This window comes from Poeciliopsis prolifica, unplaced genomic scaffold (assembly GCF_027474105.1).
Source record: "Poeciliopsis prolifica strain line A6 unplaced genomic scaffold, Auburn_PproV2 SCAFFOLD005, whole genome shotgun sequence".
Taxonomy (NCBI): domain Eukaryota; kingdom Metazoa; phylum Chordata; class Actinopteri; order Cyprinodontiformes; family Poeciliidae; genus Poeciliopsis; species Poeciliopsis prolifica.
This window is the reverse complement of record NW_026562380.1, coordinates 729,060-754,337: the sequence shown is the minus strand read 5'-3', so window position 1 is coordinate 754,337 and position 25,278 is coordinate 729,060. Positions and strand designations below refer to the sequence as shown.

The following is a 25,278-nucleotide window of genomic DNA, read 5'->3' as shown; positions in this document are numbered from 1 at the left end:
AGTGCCATTTTTTTATAGTCTTTATACTGCAGTTAACTATTACATAATTATTTTGTTACGTTTTTCTCTCGCAAATGTAAAATTTTTAAGCTTCAGTAAATAGTCTTGGTCTTCCTTGTAAATATTTGAGGGTTATTTTTTTGGCAGAGATGCACTTCTCTGTTGCCAATTATTTCCCTTTTTTCATTTACAATGGCCAGAACACTCCATCAGTTTCTTTGTGAATGCTGCAAGTTTCGTCACTAAGGGACCTAAATTGACTCCTGGTTTTAATTTACCAGCTTTTAGTATTCTCTTGAATCCAATTAAAATCTGGTAAAAACTGCTTTACAACTGTTACCTGACCCCCAATTAGCAAAAACAGTGTTAGCTCTAGTATTAGCCTTTTTTTTAGCCTGGGTTTTCAACTTGCTGTAATTATTACTGCAACAAGCAGGCCCAAGCAGACGGATTACTGAGGGATTTTGTTGCTCATGTTTGTTTTACACTCGATATTGGATACATCACGTTTGTTTGTGTGTGTGTGTGTGTGTGTGTGTGTGTGTGTGTGTGTGTGTGTGTGTGTGTGTGTGTGTGGTGTGTGTGTGTGTGTGTGTGTGTGTGTGTGTGTGGGAATAATGCACGTCCTGGTGCATCGGTAGAGGAATTCTGTTTGCACTGGACTGCAGGCTTGTGTGCTTTGGAAGAACGTGTTATGGTTGCTTCTCTCTCTCTCTTTCTCTCTCTCTCTTTGTGTGTGTACGTGTGCGCGCGTGTGTGTGTGTGTGTGTGTCTGGAGGAAAAAGGAGGGCAAGGAAAGCATGCGGTGGGAGAGGTGTGCCCCTGAGTGAACAGGCCTCATGCCTGTAGCTCCATGCCAGCTCCGTGTTGCTGCTTCTGAGCTGACGTCATGGAAAGAAGCATCTGAATCTGAACTCTGCTCTGCTGGGAACAAGTTATCCACCATCAGCCAGGATGCTAGGCTACTCATGCTAATGCAGCTGTTAGCCTGCTGACTGACTCCTCTGTGCTACAATCAGAAACGCCTCAGTAGATGGAATAAAGAGCAGAGAAGGTGAAGTTGACCCATACTATAAACTGAGTTAAATATGTATGTGTTTTCATCCATATTTGATCCATACAAAAAGTCAACTTGAAATCACTTTTTTTTAAAGAAAAAAAGTGATTTTTGATATGAGTTGAAGGAAATGGCTTCACCAATAGGCACAGAACAACAATGTTTCTTTTTTAAGTCTGTAACAATATTTTTAGGACACTTTTTGGATTGAGAAGAAATTTGTATGATGAGATCAGCAGATGTGCAGTTTCACCAGGTGTTTTCTAAAAGGTGCTGCTACTAGTCTGCAGGAGCTGAGAGAGAGCAAGCTTTTCTCAGATATGAAAGAATCAAAACCAACCTTTTTCCACTTGGTTGCTTGCAAATCACCTTGTTCTTTCCCAGGTCAACAGTTACTTCTTTAAGGTAATTGCTAATATTCTACAGTTCCTTACAGTCCTGGAAAGACAGCAGGGGTGTACTTAGTTTTACAAGAAGCAGCTTCTCATTATTGGCTTCACCTTTGTTTAATGAATAACAGCAATGTGCAAGCTGTTGTTTTATTTTGTGGACCTTTTGGTGGATTTAAGTAATTCTGGAACATGCTGTAAACTAGCTTATCATTTTCTCTCGATATAATTGAAGCGTTTCCAGCATCTCTGAGGGTTGAAAAATGCAAATAAATTAACTTAGAGACCAGATGCATAAAAGAATAGATTTCTTTTAAATTATAACGTAGTTTCTGAGGATCCTTGACAGCCTGTGTGAACTCTTTGAACCTTTATATATTAGATTTCTCTCCTTTATTGGATCATATAAGTGAGGCAAAGAAAGTAAAACAACTCCTTTCTTCTCTTGCCAGTGAGTCCAATCAAATCTTGCATCAAGGCTCTGCTTTTCTCTCACAGTTTTGCAATTTAAAAGCTTGCATACACGTAAGCAAAGCAGGGTCATTTGCCTGCCTCTCTTGTGTGCGATAGACTGGGCTAAATGGGAATCCACCACTGCGGCTGCAGCAGTTTAAGCACCACTTTGCATCGCGCCACATTGAAATCAATGGTCGCCTGGCTGATTTGCATTGGAAACGTCTCTGAAGGGAGACGTGTCAGAGATGGCGTTGCACAGGGGCGATTCTAAGATCTGACCTTTAGGGATGCTCAGCTCCCAGCAGGGCGAAGGCCCAAGAGAAGTTATTTCACTGCTTATTTACATACATTCACATCAGAAATTAAATAGTTTTGTCCAACTAAAACTGTGAACAACTACAAACAGGTCTGGAAAAAATTAAGAGACCACTGTACAGAACCTCCTGGTTATTCCACCAATATTGATTTCTGAACTCTTCCTGAGTTAAAACATTAGTCTTTATGGAAGTAAATATGTGCCATCAGGATTTGAATAAAAAATGCCTCTGAATTTTCAACGTAAAAAAATTCAGTGATAAAAAATTCGCTGTTAAAAATTCAACGTCTAAAAATTCACTGTAAAAAAAATTCAACGTCTAAAAATTCGCTGTAAAAAAATTCAACGTCTAAAAATTCGCTGTAAAAAAATTCAACGTCTAAAAATTCGCTGTAAAAAAATTAAACGTCTAAAAATTCGCTGTAAAAAATTCAACGTCTAAAAATTCGCTGTTAAAAATTCAACGTCTACAAATTCGCTGTAAAAAATTCAGCGTCTAAAAATTCGCTGTTAAAAATTCAACGTCTAAAAATTCGCTGTAAAAAATTCAACGTCTACAAATTCGCTGTAAAAAATTCAACGTCTAAAAATTCGCTGTAAAAAATTCAACGTCTAAAAATTCGCTGTAAAAAATTCAACGTCTAAAAATTCGCTGTAAAAAATTCAGCGTCTATAAATTCGCAGTAAAAAATTCAACGTCTAAAAATTCGCTGTAAAAAATTCAACGTCTAAAAATTTGCTGTAAAAAATTCAGCGTCTAAAAATTCGTTGTCTCAAATTCAACGTCTAAAAATTCGCTGTTAAAAATGGCAAGGTTACTTCAGGTCACAGACATGCGCAATGGACGTCAGATTCCAACACCCAGCCAATCACAAGACGCCACGTCATAGAGAAGAAATACCAGCATCAGGGAAGCTGGCGACTATGGAGGCGAACGCTAACCCAAAGGTGAGTTTAATGCTTTCATATTTCTGTAGTACATTTCATTTTGCGCCTGAGGTTTGATACATTATCTTAAAGCTCGATTTAAAGCACGGGTTTGGTCCGTTGTTAATCTTACAGCATGTAGCGCAGGCATATAACGTCTCGCTACCTCCTAGCATCCAGCCCCTCCTAGCCTCCAGCCCCTCCCCGCTGTCCCTCACCCAACTTCCCCCGTTTTATTTAAAAAAGAAAGAAACTTGGATCTTTAAAGAGAACTGATGGGTGGCGACTTTCTGGGTTGTTTGTATCTTGTCTTGGGTGAAAACTAAGAAGTGACTGAAACAGTGCTTGGGCCATTTACATTATATTCTTCAGGCAGTGATGGTGAGTGGTTGATAGCTGGTGCTTATGTCACAGGTGTCAAACTCCAGTCCTCCAGGGCCGCTGTCTTGGAGTTTTTAGATGTGCCACACTACAAAACGCTGGAATGAAATGATTTAATTACCTCCTCCTTGTGTAGATCAGGTCTCCAGAGCCTTGCTAATGATCTAATTATTATATCCAGGTGTGGTGCAGCAGAGGCTCATCTAAAAGTTGCAGGGCAGCGGCCCTCCAGGACTGGACTTTGACACCCCAGGCTTATGTATGTCCATTTAGGACACAAATAGTGATAGTCATAAGCATTGACTTCAGCTACACAGAAATTGTCTTCCAAAGGAATTTGGCATGTTTTAACGCTTACATTGTATTAAACACGTTTTAAAAAATTATTTTTTTACCCTGACCTTACTTTGGTATTTGTTTTTGATGCACTAGCTCTTCAATTACCATATGGAATTTAAACTTTTTCCTGTAACTACATTAACTTATGTTTTTTTCTCTTAGACTGGTATAACATGCGATGCTTCAAAGGCCATTTCTTGCTGTCCAGACCATCTCCTCCAAAAACCTGCAACGGAGAACCCCTGGCTGTTGAAGATGGACTTAAGAGATAGAAAAAGACATGGCTCTGCATACTCATATAATCATGTATATCATTTGTACTCTCAATTCCTCTAGTTTTGTCAAAGTCATATATCTGATTTTGACAAAACTAGAGGAATTAGAATAACAATGTTCAGAGTAGATACTTCATTTGTCTGAGTCTGTGCTGTTTGTACAGGCAGTTTTAAATATGAAACTGAAATTGTTTTTATGCAAAATTTTATTGAATGTACTTGCATGAGTTCATCTATGCTTGAAGTATTACAAAATAAATTACCTAAGACAAACTAACTTTCTGATTCTTATGATGCCAGAAATTTAAAGTACTACAACAATGGACAAATGTACCTATTAGCTTCCTTTTGAGTTAAGAAAAAAACAAATTATAAATTTTAAACACTTTAGTTCTGTAACAACTTCCATAAAATCACTAAAATTCACATTTATGGTAACATAATCAGAATTTTCCTTTACATTTTATAAATGTGAAGATTTCCGCTCTTCAAAATAAGTCATGCTTTGAATTTAATCACAGACAAAATCCTGATTATGATTAGTTACCTATATACAGTCAGATGTTAAGATTTATACAATTATTATACACAGAATTTAACTTGATTGAACATAATTACAAAAAGGTAACGTGAAAAATAATTAAATTCAAAGTATGATTCATTTTGAAGAGCGGAAGTCTTATTTTGAAGACAACTTTCACACAGTAAAAAACTGCTCACAAAACTGAACTGCAGCAATATAAATGTCACATTCAGAAGACGGTGATGTGGCTTTACTGCATTTCTTTAGGCTGCCATTTGTTCATCAGTCAGTTGCAAATTAGACTTTGGTACTGTGACGTTTGACTCGTGAAGAGGAAACCCGCTGTCCTTCCATACAATTTCTGGAATTTGTACACCTTGGAAAACACAAAGATTTGCCAATTAATACAACAAAAATGACAAATTTTAGCATAGCTCAAACATTCTTTGTCACCAAAAATATATTGTGGAGATACAAAATAGTGGGAATTTTAATTGCACCCGAGTCTTCTATAGACTAATATTGACGACTCAGGTGCAATTAATAAAATTCTGTCGAAATTTTATGTAAATACAATATTGCAATAATAAAAGAAAAACTTTTTTCACCTCCTCTGTAAATTTCAAAAATATTTCTCCTTAGGGACATTTTTTGTGTGTAGCATATTTAATGTACAAAACATTTTAAAGTGCTTTACATGACAAAACAGACACAATTATTAAATTATGATATTTAATCTAAAATTAGTTAGCTGACATACTTAGAAGCATGTTTTCTTCAAAATGAGTTAAAATGAACTGAGAAAACAAAGGGGATTGTTTATAGTGTTTTATATATATATATATATATATATATATATCTATATCTATATATAGATATAGATATATAGATATATATATATCTCTATATATAGATATATATATATATCTATATATATATCTATATAGATATAGATATATATATAGATATAGATATATATATATATCTATATATATAGAGATATATATCTATATATATATATATATATATATATCTATATCTATATATATAGAGAGATATATATATCTATATCTATATATATAGATATAGATATATGTATATCTCTATATATATATATATATATATATATATATATATACATATATATATATATATATATATATATATATATATATATATATAAGAAACAGAAAAAAATCAGAAGAGCATTTCACTAAATGTATGGGATTAATAAACCTTAAATCAGTTTATGTGTGTATGTGTGAAACGTGTCAGTTGTGTTTGTGATTCCAGGTGTCTTTGTTCATCACCTTATCTATAAAGGTTTATTCTGTTGGGCTTATGTACTGCTTAATGTGTAAATGATGTAATCTGAACTTATCAAGGTAAAAGTTCAGGTTAAGGACTAGTTCTTATTCAAAATCAATATTCATAATTTTTGAATTTTGATTTCCTTTGGCCAGGATGGGGATTGAACTCATGACCCTGGCATTTTAAGCACCACGCTCTGATCTTCTGAGCTAACCAACCATACATTATGTTGTGTTTTCCTTGAACTAGTAGAAACTTACATGATTTTAACAAAGGTGCAGACATTTTTCAAAATTGATATGCATAGTGTTTGATTTACCATGATTTTGATGTGTTGATTTTCTGAAGACTTTAGATTTCATTTGGTCAGGATGGGGATTGAACCCGTGACCTTGGCATTATGAGCGTAGGGGATAATGCCTAAGCTCATAGGCATTTGGGGGCCTTGAGTCCTCGACGTGGACATCGCGGGTTCGATTCCCGGACCAGTTGATATTCACCGCATGTCTTCCCCCCTCTCCCTGCCCCCTCCCTGTCAGCCTAGTATCAAATATACTCTGGAAGGGACAAATACCAATACATAAAAATACAAAAAACACAAAAAACCACAAAACCAAAAAAGTAAAGAATAAGCAACGGAATGGAAAGTGCGCAGAAACCAATAGCTAATATAAACATTCGTTCCCATACGTCATCCGATACTTCCACTTCATCTGAGAATATTGGGGGAGTTATTCCAGCCTTAGGAGTGGTCTCAGAAGTTGAGCTGTCTGGCATAGTGAAAGTCCTTGCAATAAAAACGTGCTGAGTTTCCAAGAGCTAGTTCGATATGAACTGGTGTTTTGAAACACAAGCATTCATAACCTCAGGTGTTCTTTGATCTAGAACCGCGTGTCATAGATGAGGTCATAGCTGCAATGAGCTCACTGTGGTTCCGTGGGAATGTTGCTCTGGAGACGATCAGATCAGTTCTGGATGGCCCATCCAGAACTCAAGGATGGGTCAAAGAAACATAGCCTTCTGTTGAACAGGAGACTGACTGAATGTTAATATGTTTCTGAAAAAATAACAGATACACTAGAAAAAACAATTACGAAATTATCTGCTGAAAAAGAAAGGCACACATTAAATATTAATAAAGCAATTCATGTGATGTGAGAAAACTGTCTGCTGCAGTTAGTTCCCCACCAGGCCACTAGACGGCGGACGTGCTAAAGACGCTAAGCTGCAGTCATCATTCATTTAGTATAAATTCTTCAGGACACATCAATGCATGACTGCAAGTTTATTGCTAATGTTCTGCAAAAATGGCCAAAAACTATTGCGTTTAACTGATCCACTAACAGGATGGAGAAAATGTCCACACCTGATGTTTGTGCAAGAAACAAACATGTTCAGCTTTTCAGATTAAAGTTAGTGAAGGCAGGGAGTCAGTCTGCATTTAATTTTAATTTCAAATCGACATTCAATAGTTTTTGATCCTGGATTAGTGAAATAAAATCCCAAATAGATACAAAGATAAAATTTTTGCGTGGATGTAGGAATCTTCTATTAGCAGATAAAATGTCTGAGGCGAGGTAAAGGCTTCTGAAATCCTGACGGCTGAGTTATTTACACAAACGGGAGTCTCCTTGGATGTCTGACGTTGCCAGGAGTCGCGTCCCTGAGACGGAAGAGGCGGGGCGAGAAGACACTCCTGCATATCCTGGTGTGTGACATCCTCAGGAGGCTGAGAAGCGGCCCCATGTGGCAGGCCTCTGTTAGCCACGGCAGCATGTCAGGACGGGCTCCTCTCTGCCCCGTCCTGACATGCGGAGCAGCTGTCAGCGCTGACGCCTCGCTCTGTTGTTACGCATCAGTAGCTGCAGAATGCAGAGTCAATATGCCTGCTGCAATGTAAACAGTTAGTGTAAACCGGGCGTGTGTAATTGGACGCCAGTAAAAGGCTTTCTGTTTGTAGAAGAAACTGGTAATGAAATTACTTACTGGTTCCTTACACTCACGCATCCATGTTTGTATTAATGCCCATGTTAGGACTTCAGATTGACTTCCAGTCAGTAAAACTTTGTTCCATATTTACTTAAATTAATTAACGTAGTAGAGGTCTGACTACTGCTATAAGTATGTTGTTCTTTCAGAAAATTGCCTTTTTTAAAATGTATTTTATGTTAATCTATTCTGCTAGTTTAGTTGGCGAATATTTCAATTATTGATCAATCACTGTTAATCCGTTTAATTGTTTCAGTCCTTATTCTGACCATATTAGTGACTTCATTTATGCCTACCCTTAACTTTAACCATAAGCAGTTTTTTCCTATTCCTTAACCTAAACTTAACCCTGTACTCTTAGCGCCGCTTTAAGACGGGGCTTTGGTTCCCATAAGGCCCATCCGTCTTCAGTTGGTTAATAAGTATAGCAGAACAAGTCCAACACAAACAAGGACACACAAACACGCATCCTTCATATCACATTAGTTGCGAGCTGCTTGGGTTTGTGACCTTTCCCGTCGTTAGATTGATAGGACCTCAAATGGCTTCAACTTTGAGCCATTTGAGGTCGGCACTTTTGGGTCATCCAGTTAAGTGACAAGCCTTAGGTTGATGGAAAATCTATAGCAGCACCGCCATACATTACCTTTATATGATTGGGGGGTTCTCTGCCCGCCGTCCACAGGGTGGACCCCTGAGTGCCTGCAAGTGCTGTAAATCACTCCGTGCTATTGATTTTCCATTAGAAATCGGCGGCTCTGAGCCCCTCTGACACGCTGCTCACAAACACCTTGCTGGGTGGAAGTGGGAAGCAACATGAGGTCATGTGACTCGGGTCGAGTTCGCCGAAGGGAAACCATGAATCTAGGATCTGTTCCTGTTTCATGCAAGAAAGCTTTACAGCAAAGAGGAAAACTATTTTACAGTTTGATCCAATCGCTGATTCCAAGTGTCTCATCCAGGACTCAGCTATTGGGTTGTTTTGGTGAAGTTTTATTTGTTTATTATTATTATTAAAACTTTAATAATCCCAAGAACTTATCTGAAATGGTTAACAATTTAATTAGATTGCCCTGACTGCAATCTCATTAAATATTTGTAATTTTAAATGAGCTGTATCAATTCTATCAACAAGAGAGATCAAATAGCAGCCAGACTTTCTTTTTTCAGGAGTTTTATAGTAAATAAAAGTAGCATATGTTTGAGTTGGAAACACTTCAGCAATGATTTCCTGAAGTAAATTGTTGTCTTCAATTCATCTTGAGGAGAGGTATTGAAACCTTTTGCTATGTTGGCTAAAAATTTCAGTACCGCTGGGTGATGAATTTGTATTTTTATTTGTTTAAAAACACAAAAATGATTCTGTTCATTTAATAGGAACATAGTCAGGTTTATATTAAAATGGATTTATAAACCATTGTAGATCTAAAACATAAAAACAGTCTTCCTGGTTTCCTATGATTCTATTTCTATAAAAAGAAAACAGCTAATACAAGACAACAACTTAATTTTTAAGAACATTTTAATTTGTATGTTACACTTGAAAAGAATTGCAAAACTATTCTTGAGTTCAAGTTGTGGAACATGTAAAATCATTCCAAGGACCACGAATGGCCCCTGCTCCTCACTTTGGACATCCCCAGTCAATTTTAAGTCCAAGAATCTCTTTATAAAACTATTGCTGGGTTTTATTGAATGGCCACTCAACCCTAAAAACAGTGAAGTGCAGATAACTTGAAAATGAATTTTATGTTTTCTCTGTTGGCTCGAGTCTTCCCGGAAACGGAGACGCTGCAGCTTGTTGGCGTAAAGTGACGCCTGATTTTCAGTCACACACTCCATGCATGCACAGCTGCAGCAGCATAAGAGACAGGAGATCAAAACAGAGATGTTTGATTATTAAAAACGTCTCAAGATGTTTCTTCTTTACATGATAACTGTTTTGACCCATTTCTTCCTTTTTCCTCTTTTTATTGCAGACAGTAAAAGCGTTCAAGCCCCACTTCTTGGCCCTGCACTGTCAGGAGTGTGGTGGGAAGAGTTCGCTCTTATCCTTGAAGCCGGTGAACTATTTCATCGAGTAAGTGTGTCACTTATTATCCGCTCTAATTGATTTTACTGTGGAAATCTGAAATAGAAACTGAGCAAACTACTCCCCCCTCTGGCCGCTTCGCGTCACCTCTGGTTTGTTGTGTAAAATGAGATTTAAATGCTCCATTATCAGTGCTCCATCGGTTTATCAGTGTGTGAATGTGTGTGTCTGTCAGGGCGTTGATCAGCTCTGACGAACTGACGGACTACAACAGAGCCCGCATCTACATCGACAAGACCCAGGAGAGCCCAGAGTATTACACGGTGAGCACAACAATTTATTCAGCCCAAATCTGTTTGTTTCCATAAATTGTGTGTTGCTTGTCTAAAGTGCTCATCATTGGGGTAATTTGGGATATTTTATTCATTTGTTTAGCAGAATAACGCTGTGACTAAGCTTGAATTTTGTTTTTTAAATTAACATTTGATGTGTATATATACATACCCTTCCACCTATACTTTGTTAGCAAGTTGAACCTCAACCAAAGGTAATTTATTTGCATCAACCAGGTGAATATTTAGAATAAAAGAGAAGTTTCTTGGATTGAAACTCAGATGAATCGTGATGGCTCGATTATTGGAATCAACAAATTTAGTCATCGTTAACTGCAGCATGCAGGCTGGAAAAAGGCCACTTGCTAAAGGAGCAACATAGTCAGAGCAGCAATTAGGGCAAAATTGTATATAAAAAAAAAGTATGTTTTGCATTTAATTTGAAAAAGTGTCTTTCTGTAAAAATGTTCTACCCAAAGCTGCTGAAGTAGCATCGTTTTAGCTTCACCTGGCTCAAATTCTGTAAAGAAAATCTCATATTAACACCTTTTGCTATCAAATTATTGATCAGTAATCAAAAAATAATCAACAGATCAACTTTACACAAAGTGTTGATGTGGTCAAGCAGAAAGACATGAGCTTAGAGGTATTTTTTTACTGCAGATGCATCTCTTGGTAAAAATGAAAACTTACACTATATGCTATGTTATTGCGTTTTGTAGACTATAATTTTTTTTTGTTTATTTAAAAAGTGTGTGGTGTCTAGTTACATTTAATTGAGTACCTTTTTGGAAAGTATTTACTTTTAAGAGTAGTTTTTTACTTTTTCTGCACTATAATTTGTATTTTATTTGAGTAATATTGTCAGAGGAAGTACTTCGCTGTATATACATCACTAACTATAAATTTAGTTTCAGAAAGTCTATTTTGGAAAAACTTAAATTTAGGAATAGTGCTTCTGATTAAATCTAGTTGTTTTATTATTGTATGAATTTTTATTAAAGTTTTGTCTATCAAATGAACATTATGTTAGATTTTGCTTTTGTCTTCCATAATTTTGTATTTTAAATCAGATGTTCTGAACAGGTATGTAGTTCATTAGTACCCTTTTCTATCAAATACGTTTTTACTTGATTAATTAACTACTTTTTCTTTACTTGAATAAAAATATGTTGAAGTGGTAGTTAGTTAAAATGTTTTGCTAATTTAAGTGTAAGTGCTGATAAAAAGTGACAGAGCTCATCTATTATCACTGATCCACGTCAATTTATTAATTTCTTTTTACTCCAGTAGTCAGAACTTATAAAGTTTTATAAAAATTACTAAAAAAACACTTCTGACAGAAAGTGTGAAGGCAATATTACCATCGGAAACCATCGGAAACGTTATTATTTATCTCTGTGTCGTCCGTTACCTTGGTGATGACCCATTCATTAAAGGCTCATTTTGCTATTTTATGACTCAACTGTGCTGTGGCAGTGATTGCAGATGGCCACCAGGGGGCAGCAAATATTCAGAAATAAAGAGGCCAAAAGCTGAGAAAGCGACTGCTGTTCAAAATCTGGATGACATTTATACAGAGATGGACTCAGAATTAACTGTCAAGTGAATGATAAACATAAATTTTACTCTAAAAAGAAAAAATATATTAAAAATATGCAGTTTTGGGATAAACAACAAAGTAGTTCATAGCTAATTATAAAGTGGTGATAAGTGCTGGTTTAATTTCAGGAAACCTGGTTAGCATCTTGCAAAGCAATGTGTGTATAAGAAAACTGACACTTCAAATCAACCTGAACACAAGAGGTGAAGCACGGTGGTGGCAGCATCATGGTGTGGGAGTGTTTAAAACTTGTGAGAGGCTGCAGATTTTGACACTGGAGCGAGGTTCTCCTTCCAGCAGGACGAGAGTAAACATCCAGTCAAAACCTGCAAAGAATGGATAACTTAAAAGTCTGTATCATATTTTAGGATGACCTAGTCAAAGCCTACAATTAAATCCTAATGGGAATGAGAGGCAGGATGTAAAGAGGAAGATCACACATGCTTTCTGTCCAATCTGACCGAGATTGACATGTTTTTCAAAGAATTAGTGGGAAAAAGTATTGTCTTTATTTTGCTTCACTTCAGAACTATTCTTTTTTTCCTGCCACATAAAATTCTAATTCTGGAGCCAAACAGTTGAACTTAGAGGTATAATGTTTAAATCTGAGGCAGCATTGAGCTTAAATGTTCAATCAATAAAGTAATTATCTGCGTATTCCTATGGAGCTTTCACAACAACAATATATGTGTGTTTTGTCTATGGACGACAGCAGCCTCTCCGCTGTTTCCCCACGCTCTGCTGCTTCTCCACAAACGCTCATTAATCAAAGCGCCTGCAGAGTCACATTTGCTCTTTTCAGAAAAAAATTATTCCAAAACCCTGGCCTTTTCACAAACATAATTATCTGCCGTTTCGTATAAGCTCCACCGCCATTTGTTCAGCGCTGTTTGTCTGTACATTAACCTTTTTAGTCCTACTTTGATTCCCATCAAATAGAGATAGCAGTTTGTGCGAATCGGCCGGCGGAAAGAGAAACATCAGACGTGTTTCCTGCGTCGTTGGTATTGAAATCCCAGCAACAGTAAATATGAAGAGACTCTCCAGTCGTTTCACACACCGGGCTTGCCATTTAGCTTTGATGACATCACCGTGTTTGTTTTCCCAATCTTCGATCTGTTCTCTTCCCCTCAAACGCGCTCCTGGGATAATTGTTTGTTGCCCGGCCCGCCTGTCGTTTTTCAGATAAAATAAGCCGGAACGCTTCTTTTTCTTTTTTCTTTTCTTTGTGCTGTTGTGTATGAAGCGTCTTTTAAAGTAAAGGTTTTGGATGTTGTGAGTGTGTAACGCCCATCGGAGTGTTTACGTGAGTGTTTTGATGGATGAGATGAACGCGCGTGTGTGACACTCAGTAATGAGACTATTGATTTATCTTCTCTCAAATCTGAAAAACTGTTTGATAATCTCATGTTTTTCTGAGATAAAGTTTTCACTTTGAATGCACAGATTTTTTAAAATAAAAACTATTGAATAATTTTGTATGGATCAAAACATTTTTTCAAAAGTGAATCCACTTCATAAGTCATAGATGTTTAATTTTTGTTTGTTTTGATCATTCTGGCCTAAATGGAAAATATTTTTAATCCTGGAATGTGATGTTATGGACAAATTGTCCAGCAGATGTTTGTCTACTAAAGAAGCGGACTTGTTATTAAAAAAAAACATCTAGTGGAAGGAAAAAGTGCAATTAGACAGCATCTTCTCTGGGCCATTAGTTTATTTGCATGTGTCATGTACCTCCATATATTGAATGGCAGGTCTTTTAGGAGATTTTGTTGAATGAAATGCAAAAGTTAATTTCAATTGAAAAGAGTAACAACATCTTGAATGTGCTTCTCTTCACAATTATTCCACAAGTTTAGTTATTCCTGTTGCCTGTGCAAACTTTTCTTCCATCTTTTTGCCCTCCACTCAATTTTCCAGCTTTTGATGCAGAAATTTGTGAAGAATCATTTTTAATCATTTTTATTTGGTTTTAGTTAACATCCTGATTTCTTGAGGAACAAAAATAGTTTGTTTTTTATTAGCTTTAAGGGGGTAAACATTAAAATAAACAGAAATAAATCATTAAGATACATGACTTCCACTTTTTGGACCAAAGTACTAAAATACATGCCAGTTTTTTTTTTTATAACAAATTCTGTTTAATTTGGGATATATTTTGAATTTAAATTGACTGAATTTAAGCTTTGAGATGGTTGAAAAGATTCACATGAGGGAAAACAAACTTGTGTTTCATAATCCTGAAGCCAAATCTGAAAGACAGAGTGCAGATCTCAGCGGGCAGCATTAGCCTGGAGGAGCTTGACTGACACGTCCGGCGGTTTCACGGCTCTGTTAAGGTATACAGCAGGTAAAATGTCAATTAGGAAGACCCGCCCTGATAACTCAACTCCCAATCCACTCGTTCTCGCCCATTAATATTTATCGGAGCGATGTGAGGCGGCGTCACCAACTCCTGACATACAAACCGGAGCCGCGGCGTCCCTGCAGCTTAACGGCAGCGTCCGCCGCTGTCACACAGTTCAATCAGGCCGCCGACACACACACGCTGCCTCCTCTGGTTGGAGTTGTTCCAGGGCATTTTAATAGGAAATTAAAGGCATCCCTTGCCTGTGTGTGTGTGCGTGTGTGCCTGTGTGTGTGTGTAGGGTGTGTGTGTGCCTGTGTGTGTGTGTAGGGTGTGTGCCTGTGTGTGTGTAGGGTGTGTGTGTGTGTGTGTGTGTGTGTGTTTGGTCTGCAGGACAGGAATGAGATCAGTGACAGCGGATAAATCAGGATCTGTGCCTTGACAGGATGCTGCTGTCTCCGTTTACCCCGGGTTCATGCGCACACATGAGTGCAGATGAAATGTCCTGACATGATGGAGTCCGCTGAAGGACTGAGTCCAGTTCTGTTTCCGTCCTGGACTCAGGAATTTCACAGAAAGACTCATGTCTGAGTGTATTTAAATGGTTCTTACTGATGTTGAAATGTTAAATGACACACTCTCAAGTCATCATTGTAGCAACAGGGCAGGTCAAAGTGGTTTACACTATAAAAGCACAACACAGTATTCAATTATGAAACAATTAGTAAGTTTTGTTTTATCAAAAATATCATGAAATATGTTTGTCAGTATTCCATTTATTTGTCATAAAAGACAACTCTAAACAGGTTGAGTTTTAGCCTTGATTTAATTGAACTGTGTTCCAGCAGTTTTGCTGTTTTCTGGACGTTTGTTCCAGATCTGTGGTAGAAGCTGAATGCTGCTTCCCCATGTATGATTCTGGTTCTGAGGATGCAGAGCAAACCAGAACCAGCAGACCTTCAGTGTGTTATGGTGCTAATTTATTCAGTGATTTATAAGCTATTTATAAATAACGTTTTAAAGTCCTTTCTCTGAGGCACAAGAAGCTGGTGTAAGGGCTTTAGATTTGCATTCTGGATCAGCTCCAGCTGTTTGATTGTTTTATTTAGCCAGAGCATTGAGGACACTGTTGCAGTAATCAGTGTGACGAAAGATAAATGTTTGAGTGAGTTTTTCTTGATCTTATCAGGATCTACAGAAACAAATATGTAAATTAAGGACTTCTGGCATTTATTAGCAGTAATCAGAGAGGAAATTCTTAGACAAAATGAGGAAGACATGAAGCTTTGCTCACCAGATTTGTAACTGGACTTCAGCTGGTTACACTGAGGATTAATGGCATAAATGTGTAGCGCAGGTGCATCCTAAAGTAACAAGTATTTTTGATCCAGTTTCTAGTGCAAATATCTTAAACTTCTTTGCAATATATAGGAGCTTGTTTTATCCCACAATTTCCAAATATTGATGAAAAACTACTAGTTTCACTGCTAGATTATTTCACTTATAATATGGAGAAAATCTCCTGTTAGAATTAAATGATTTGTCAGCAGAACTAGTATTTTTTTCATCATTGTAAGGTATTATTTACCTTAAACAAGCTAAAAAGCTTGTCTTGCTATAAAGTTACTTGTAAGTTAGTTTGTTTTAAATACTAGGACAGATTTAGTGTTTTTTGCAGAGCAATAGCTCCTCATTCATCCCAGCAGGTCATGTTTTAGCTAAAATATCCATTAATATCTCTTTTTTTGTTTTTAACGTGAAGTTTTGTGTGAAACATGGTTGTGGCAGAACCATGCAAAGAGGATGCTTTTCTGTGTCATGCACGGAGCTGATGGAGAGATTGATGGAGCTAAATACAGGACGTTAGAGATAAAAAAAACTTGTTCAAAAAGAGTTCAAGTCTCTTCCAGGCCAATCCCTCTTCTTCCCGATAAATCAAGGCTGCTCAAGGAGTTATTTTCTCCAGAGGAAGCAGCAACCCTTCGCTGTTTAAAAAGCCTCCACATAAAGAGGCTAAGATATTGAGAACTAAATCCGAGCTGGCTCTTATTTCAATACGGCAAGGAGCGCGGCGCCGCCTGAGGCCACTCGAACGGAGTAAATGTCAGCTCAGTAATATCGGCCGGGGCATAACTCTCCTTCGCCATCAGTCATGCCAGCAGGGCAGCCATAAGCGCGAACACGCACACACACACACCGGATGACAAAGCCACACAGACAAGCCGACGGCGTGCACGGCGGGAAACACACTGGTGCGTGGAAACGGGGCTGAGCGGCGATCAATGAATCTGCCATCAGGCCTGAGTTATGGAGCACAGAGTGTGGGCATTCCTTCTGTGAAAATATTTAGGCTTAAAATGTAGATGTAATTAATGGATTGTGTAAAGAGGTGAAGGAATTGATGCGTTTCTGACAAGGAGTCAAATTCGAGCCTTTGCCCTCGTGGATTGTAGCTGAAACTCACGCACTTGCACACACACACGCACACACACACACACACACACACACACACACACACACACACACACACACACACACACACACACACACACACACACACACACACGCACACACACAGAGGCAGCTTCTCGTCGTAAACAGAGCTGATAAAGTGTCTCCCTGTGAGTGTGTGTGTTTGCAGAGTAAATCAGTGGTGTTGGAGGTGCAGGATGTTGTGTTGTGGGGGTGTCCGAGTGTCTCCGGCCTGTAGATAATGATGTGATTGCAGCAACGAGCAGGCCGGGCGAACCTCGCCGCCGTCCATTATGATGTGCACAACGCTCCCTCCCCGACCCCTCCCCCACGCAGCGCCACCCCGCTCCCAAAGCCACCCCCAGCCACCGAGGGGGCAGAGTGAAGGTGAGCCTGTCATATCGATCTTTTTAGTGCTAAAATATGAGCCACTTTACTTTGCTCCCCGGCGCAGTGATGTGAAAAATAATAACTCGGACCCAAATTAAAAATATTGATTGCTTAGAAGGTGTTGAGAGCAAATAAACACTCCCTGAAAGATTTTTATTCCTAGCTGTCCTGCGTCCAGCTTGTCCTGGCCTGCCCAGTGGAGAGGAGGGTCAGGGATGAGCCGCCATGTTGTCTGGAAAAAGTATTCACACCTTTTGAACCCGAACACATTTAATTTTCTTACAACCTAATGGTGGGGATTTTATTGAATTGTTTATCATTTATCAAGATAAGTTTCTTATAAGAATTTTGATTTATTGATGTCACAATAAACTGAAATTAATGATGTTTAAAAAAACCTGAAACTGTTTATATTGTCGGAATGACTAATTTGACTATTTTGTTCACTTTTTGCTAAATGAAAGGATCAATAAATTTGAACATGTGTGTTCAGTTTTATGATAGAAACTACACTTTTATGTGCTTTCATATATTAAATATATACATATTGCTATGTATTGCTTCATAAAGTAGAAGCAATAAATAGTTTTTTTTGTCACTTTTATCACTATCATAATAGTACCACAAAATATAATGATAAAACTTTAAGTCCATGTGGCCCTGCTCTATTACAACAAACTTTTATCTATTTTATTAAGATTTTATGTGACAAACAATTTTTTCAGCTCAAAATGTGAAAAGTGTGGTGTGCATTTATATATATTTGAACATTTTACCCATTGATATATATGAAATAACTCAGACTCAGTTAGATTGAATGGAAAGTGTCTGTTAGGTGGTAGAACAGGAGAGCAACACTCTGTAAAAAAGTAAAAAGAGAGTAAACAATTGAACTGCAAATAAAAGTTTAATTATCAACAAGTCGTTTGAATACAGAGATAAAGGTAGAAAAGTTTAGGTTTAGTAATTTATTTGTGCTTTACTGCTAGTTGAAATTAAACGGGAGCAACTTAAGGGTGTGAACAAACCATGTAGGCATAATTCAACATTTCATTTGCTTAGAAGATGCAAGATGCAATCATCATAAATAGATGATTTGGACTTTTGATCTTATCCAGGAAGTATCTTTAAACATGGCGTTTGAGAATGTCTAATCTAAGCCAACCTGTTTCAGCTTTTTATGGATATACATTTAATGTCTTTGCATGTGACACGTTTTGGCACTTTCTCTACATTGACTTTCAAAAACAGCTATAAACTAACTTGTGTTGCTGTCACATTAAATCCCAGTAAAATGCAATTAAATTAGTCTACAACACAAAAAAAAGATTACATTTGCAACGGAGTTTTGTTGCTCTCTCATCCAACTTCCATCTCTGTATTGTTCTCAGCACAAATCAACATGCAACAGTCTTTTCAAATACTCTCTAACGCTGATTGATTGCATTTTGACTTTGTAATCTGGCATTAGCTTCGCTTTATTCAAGGTCCAACCCTTCTCCAACAAGTCATCATTTTTGTCCACATCCCAGCCTGACTTTTTTTTTTCTTTTTTTATGCCTTTCCGCCTTAACAGATGAGCTGACACGAGGGCCATCAAACGGGTGGGAAAACAATTGCCACAAGGTTAATTTTATTGCTTGCTCCATGCATTTGTGAGCAGGCGGGAGGTGTCCTCTGCACAGACCCTGATGGATGGCCGCGCCGAGCGGGCAGGAATGAAAATGAGAGGGGAGAGGCCAGCTGAGGGAAGGCAGAGTCCCGCTGCTCCCACCTGAAATTGAAATTTTTTTCTGACACGCTCAGAATTGGTATTCTGACATATAAGAGAAGAGATGTTTAATTTAGTTTGATGGTGAAAGCCGCAGTGTGTCCCCCTTGATTGTGTTTTACGACGCTCTCTTTAGCTCATATGTCTGGAGAAGGTTAATATCCGCACACCCTAAAAGGTGGATGTCACATTGTCCAGCCTGTGGGAAAATAAACTACTTAGTGTGTCTAAATGCCGTCGTAATACTTGGCTGTCCTGGTCGCAGGTTTTATTGATCGCCCACAAGGGCGTGCTTGGTGTTTTTGGGTGGCAGGTCGGGTGGACTAAGTATGTGAAGTAGCGTAGCATCTCAGAGCTAGGCGTGGGGGACGATCGCATGCCGCCTGTTGACATCAGTGAGAGGAAGCACGACTGGCGATATCGCCTCTTCTGCACTTGAGCCGGCCTTCCTGCTGAAAGCTCACTTCTGTCTGCTGGCTTCGGGCCCTCACTCCGTTTAGTGTGCGACTCTGCTTCTCAGTGCGGACACACGTCTGTGGAGCATTGCTGATGTAGGGGTATCCCTGGGCAGCGCTTTGTCTATACCTATTGATTGCCCCTCCGCCAATAGCTGAAGTTGCGTCATTTGCATGGCAAGGTTGACCCCAGCAGTCAGCGGTCATTATGTTTTTACTGGCTTTGATTTTCATAAACGCTCTGCCTGCGAGAAGGCCCAGTCCTCACATCCGCTCAAAATATGTTATTCTGAAGAAATCTGCACAGTAAGATCAAAGATTCAGGCATCCTGACAGTCACACGATTATAAAAGTGGGTCCTATTGAATTTCATCCGTCTATTTGTTCAACCCTCAATCCAATTAACCAACCACCCGACCCTCACCCATCCAACCGATCTTCAGTTCATCCAACTCACTGATCCTAAATCCATCCAACCCACCCTTAATAGATCTAATTGACCCAGATTCCATCCAATTGACTGATTTTTAATACATCCAAATGAAGATAAATAATTAATATAATATGTCATTTGTTGGCCGACTGAATTAATTTAAGATTTTGATTGTGTTTCCTGTGTTTCACTTTTACTTTACTAAAGTGCTTGTATTTAATAACAATAAACTTTTATAAATGTGTTTCTTTTGGTCATTGAGTGATCAAAGCTCTGCATTCTCAGTTCTTAGTCCATGGAACAATTTCTGTGGCTGAAAACAAATACGTCATCTAATCACGAAGACTTCGCCAGCTTTCCCTAGTCCTCTTCTGGGGCAGATCATGCATCGAGCCGGGCAGAACTGACCTTAATCACCCTCAGTGGAGTTCTCTAACAACGATCAGTTACATTGATCAGAGAAAACCGAAAACCTCCCACCCCTAAAACCCCGCATCGCCTAAATGAGCTGATAATTAATACGAGCTGGCTCCTGCTAACACCAGTGAACGGACAGAGTGATGGATCGGACAGCTTGGATGCTAACCAAGACGCTGCTGGGCCTTTTTTCTGGCCCTCTGGGTGTCCTTCATCCTGTCTGATCAGAGATGCACGATGCCACCTGCCCTGCAAATTAAGCACTCTGGGGTTGCCTTTGTTTTTACAGACCTGATCACTATTGGCACGTATTTAATAATTCATGGAGCAGAATGCCGATGACAGAGTTTTGGATTTGTGCTTCACAGCTCGATCTTGTTGATTGTTTCTCGGATCACTCTTCGAACCCTAAACGTTGAATCACGTAAAGGTGTGTTGTAATTATTAATACGTCTCATCATTCATCTGCAGTGATTAGACTGTTTGCTAAGATGCTGTCACTGAGGTGGTTTGACAGCCGTGTCGCCAAACCGCGGCGTCTTGTGACGACTGTTTACTCTGAACAGTGACGAACACTTCCATGACTAATCCTTGCCCCCGGGCTCCAGCCATTTTTTAAATCACTGCACTTCCTTTTGGTTTGTCAACACGTGACTCATTAGCTCCTAATTAAGAGACATAGGGCTCCTTCAGGATGAAATTCTGTTAGCTGCTTCATTAGAGTGTCTGAGTGCTTCACGGGTTTCTGTGAAACTTTGTGGGTTTCATGATCATTTGGATAGAACCTGAGAACATAGAATCATCCAGGACTGGCCATTTTTTGAGAATCACATCTTATTTTCAAGTGCAGTTTCCAGGAACCTTATTTTGTTGTTCTAACAAATCTGGGCTCTCACCAGCATTACCTGATTTTACGAGCAGTGAATGCCTCGTTGTATTACAGTCAGGCCCAATCATAGAGCAGCTGACACACTCATCATTTATTTAAGAAATTTAAATTTTACAATTGTGCCTTTCATGGTGGAGTTATATTTGTTCTGATTTGTTCTTTTTTTAGATTTTGTTTGTATTTTTTGGTCGAGGCATTGCACGCTTAGTTTCCTGTAGCATTCTTTGACTTTTTATGACTTGAGAAAATTAAATTTGTTATGGTTGTTGTCATGGTTACTAATTGTAACAACTGTCCAAAAGTGTCCATGGCAACAACCATAACAAATTTAATTTTCTCAAGATTGTCATATGAGACTAAACTGACTATTTATCTTAAATATACTTTGATGACATGACTTTAATAGCCTTTTAGAATAAAGTATTTTTGAATTAAAGTGAATTAAAATAAGAAATTATGATGTTCAGTGTAATGTGTAAGTTATTGAAGCAGAAACTGCTGACCAAAAATAATATAAATTCACATTTACTAAAAATACTTTTGAGGATCCCAAAGAGTAAGAATCTCTTATTGTCTAACAACTTGAGTAAATCTGACACGTCATTGAATAAATTTTAAATATGTTTGTGGAGATTTGATGATGCTGCTGTGCTTTTTCAAGGCTTTACCGACTTGCTATATTTAATGGACCATGACTTAAAGTAAAACCTGAAGGAGAATGTCCAACAATCAGTCAGTTTAACTTTTTTATTTTATTTTATTTTTTTCATTTTTCCATTAAATATTCCCTCTGGCATAAAGTCAGAAAGTGCAAAGTTCTCTCCTGGTGTGTAATTGGTATTAATTGGTGTATTTGTAAAACTTAAGTAGCTGTCTGGCGCATAAACGGCCAACAATGTTATCATTTTATTTCCTCTTCACTTCCACATCACCTCACTTGAGACAGGACTCCCACAGAGACAAGGTTAATGTTGGGTCTCATTTATTTCCCTCTAACAATGACTCCAAACAGCCTTTCAAAAGCAGAACGTGGGATTGAGATGAAAATAATCCAATCACGCAATTACTGCTTGGCTTGATTCTATAGTTAAGTGCATTTTTATTGTGTAACGTTCCTTTTTTTTTTTTTTTTTACTTTTGCACCCTCTCCCACCCTCTCTATTTACCCTGCCTTCCCTCGGCAAGCGTTCTCTCCCTGCCACTTCTCATCTAATATGGCCGTAATTGGGTTTGGCCGCACAAATCAGATTTGAACAATTGGGTTATCGTCCTCTGAAATTGGAGAGGTCTCTGGGTGGAGAGTTGAGCTGCTTTTGTTAAGCTCTGTCTTTCTGGTCTCAACATTGTGCGGTGCCGGTTAAAGCGGTTTACCTGTCACTGTGGACACGGCTCATAATTTAGCCCCACCCCCAACCAAACTACTCATGTGCGTGAGTGTGTGTGTGTGTGTGTGTGTGTGTGCATCTCACACACCGATCCGCCCTTCGTCTCTCACCAGGCAAATAACGACATTTGAATCGAGCATTAACGGGCTTAATTGCTTTAAAATTGTCGTTTTAATTTACACTGATATAGTATTGATCACCCAAGCAGAGATTAAGGTCCTCAGTGGAGCGCTTGATGTGGAATTAAACAGGGCCGGGTCCTCCTGGGGCCCGCCTGGCCTGTCCTGCCGCAGCCAGAAGAGGAATGACATCCCTCTCCTAATGAACTGGCAGCATGCGCAGACATGAATTTCAGGCCCCGCCGGAGAAGCGGGGAAATAATGGGGTTTGGGGAGACATGGCGGGTTATTCATTCACTGCCATGCACCAATTCTCCTGTGATTCATCCCCAGACCCCCTGGACCGCCGCTGCCTGTTTGCCTGGCACATTCAGGCAGCCTGACCTTTCTCCTGCCTAAGTGTATATAGATGTCCCCCTCTCCCTCCTCTGGGAACACCTTGCTCCACAGAAGGTGTCATCTAGAAAGGGAGCGAAGCGAAGGAGGGGTTGAGATCTGTAATCCAAACATCCCCCACATTGGTGGAAGTGGCGGTTCGTGATTTTCCCCGTCATGGTGGCTCAGCGAGCTATCTGACGAAGATGCTTCCACCTCAGGGGAATTGATCTTCTCACATGAGCCCGGTGTCACGCACAGCTGCTTGATATCAGGGGGAAATCGTAACATTAAATCCTCGCAATTTCTGTGCGGTTTGAACAAATCCTGTGGCTCCTGGGATAAGCTCTGTGTTGTGAACCAATTAAAATAACCTCTTGACTCTCTGGTGAATGCACTCAAACAATCACATACTGGATAAGTGCTTTGAATGACTGGGAATGAGGAGCCAATGAGAATGTTGTCTTAAGGTGAATTGGGTGACTGCATAAATAGCAGGTAATTCCCAGTTTTACATGGGAGTGAATTACTGCAAAACACCTGACCTTACCAAGTGTTTTTGGTCCAGTTTCTAGCCTAAATGTCTCAGCCAATTTGAAATGAGACAAACATAGCTCAAAAGTAGCTTATGGACAAGATACAGGAGCTTGTTATAAGTCAATAATTCTTAAATATTGGTAAAAAAGTACTAGTTTCCCCTGGATTATTTCACTTATAACATGAGAAAAATGTTTTTTTGGTGTCACACTCCACAGTTCAATGATTGGGGGACAGAAAAACGTCACTAGACAAACTAGTGCCTCACTTTAGTCGTCATGCTACTGTGATGCAGTCTTATGCATTTGGATTTTGCCCATTTAAGAGTCCATCTGGCACTGGAAACGCTCTCCTGAATGTGCCAGACCACAAAATAGCACACCAACCACTATTTAATGGAAACAAGTGATACGTTTAACCCAGAAAGCCTTTTTGAGGGACTGACAGTTATCTCAGATTCACTGCCTGCGAAAGCTTGTCCTTCCAATCATCAACAAACCTCTTTAATCAATCAGTAAATAAAGTTTATTTGTATAGCAGATTTCAGCAACATGACAGTTAATTGAGTTCTCCATCATGGAAACATAAAAACATCATAAAAAATTGTGAAAACCAGTTACAGAAGTTACATTTGGTGGAGTGAGACTCCTCTGAACTCCAGGTTTGCCCTTGAGCCTGGTGGCTCCTGGTACCTCAGTCCACCTGAAGCCCCGGTTCAGACTGACAGAAGGGGGGATTGTTTGTGAGGTCCCTAATTGATTGCATTACCTGCAATCCTGACGATGACGACTAAACAGAACAAGAGCTTCCCCTCTCTCTCGGCTGACTCGCCATGACGGATCTCCAGATGCCTCCAATACGCATAATGGACTTGGCACGGCCCGAGGGTGGCCGGGCTAGGGCCTTTCTACCCCACTCTGTCACCCAATCATCTTATTCTAATGCTATTGCATTGTTTAGTCAACCAGCCGTCCATTTACATCAAACCACAACCACACGGCCACAACGCAGGAGCACTTAATAGAATTAGCAGGTATTGTGCAGCACATTTTAAACACATAGAGCGTTTTAGAGACACGCACTCAGTCACTGCCTCCCACTTTGAGCTGGGTTTGTTGTCAGAGGAACGGCATCACGAGCTCTGCATGGACAAGCCGCCGTCATTAATCCACTCTCTCCCCACTGTGGACAGTTTATTCACCTCCTTAAATGTTCAGCCAATATTATTGCCGTGTTTATGTTATGTACTGCATATTAATAGCTCATAAAGCTCATTTGTTCCATTATTGAATCATTTTTCACTTGCTCTTTATTAGGAAACAGGAGGCCAAAGCTTTTAAGTGAAACAGCCGGTTCTTTTATTGGGCTCGTAATTTCCCTAATCGGATTTTTGGGGGGGATGTTCGTCCAGTCGGTTTATAAATAGAAAAGCAAAAATGGAACCATCTCATGGCTTGGAAATTTGAAGTCATATGGCCCCTTTTTGCCCTTGACTGAAAGCATTATGTTCCCGCTCAAACTCCCGTCTCATTCTGCTAGTTGCTTTCACATGCGTCCGCCTCAGTTTTACCAGATTTCCTGATGTCTCTTAAACTGTTTCCAATAAAAGCAGCAATCTGCTGTCAGCGGGAAGGAGGGTCCAGCTCGCCGTCGTAAGGAGCGCCCTTCTCGCTGTCCTCTCCTTTGACCGATGTGTTTTTGTTTTGAAAATTAAAGCAGGGGCAGGGAGATTCGGGTGGGGTCGGAGATACGATG

The 25,278-nt window shown here is 39.0% G+C and overlaps 1 protein-coding gene across 2 annotated transcripts in view; it reads left to right on the top strand.

Annotated features, from left to right (window-relative positions):
• Positions 1-25,278, top strand: part of LOC129359605 (inositol polyphosphate-5-phosphatase A-like) — a 151,743-nt gene that overhangs the window by 41,715 nt on the left and 84,750 nt on the right. For both annotated transcript variants that reach the window (XM_055029349.1, XM_055029348.1), the window contains exons 3-4: positions 9,943-10,043; positions 10,231-10,318. In XM_055029349.1, the coding sequence (XP_054885324.1) occupies positions 9,943-10,043; positions 10,231-10,318 (189 nt within the window). The remainder of the gene's footprint in view (positions 1-9,942; positions 10,044-10,230; positions 10,319-25,278) is intronic.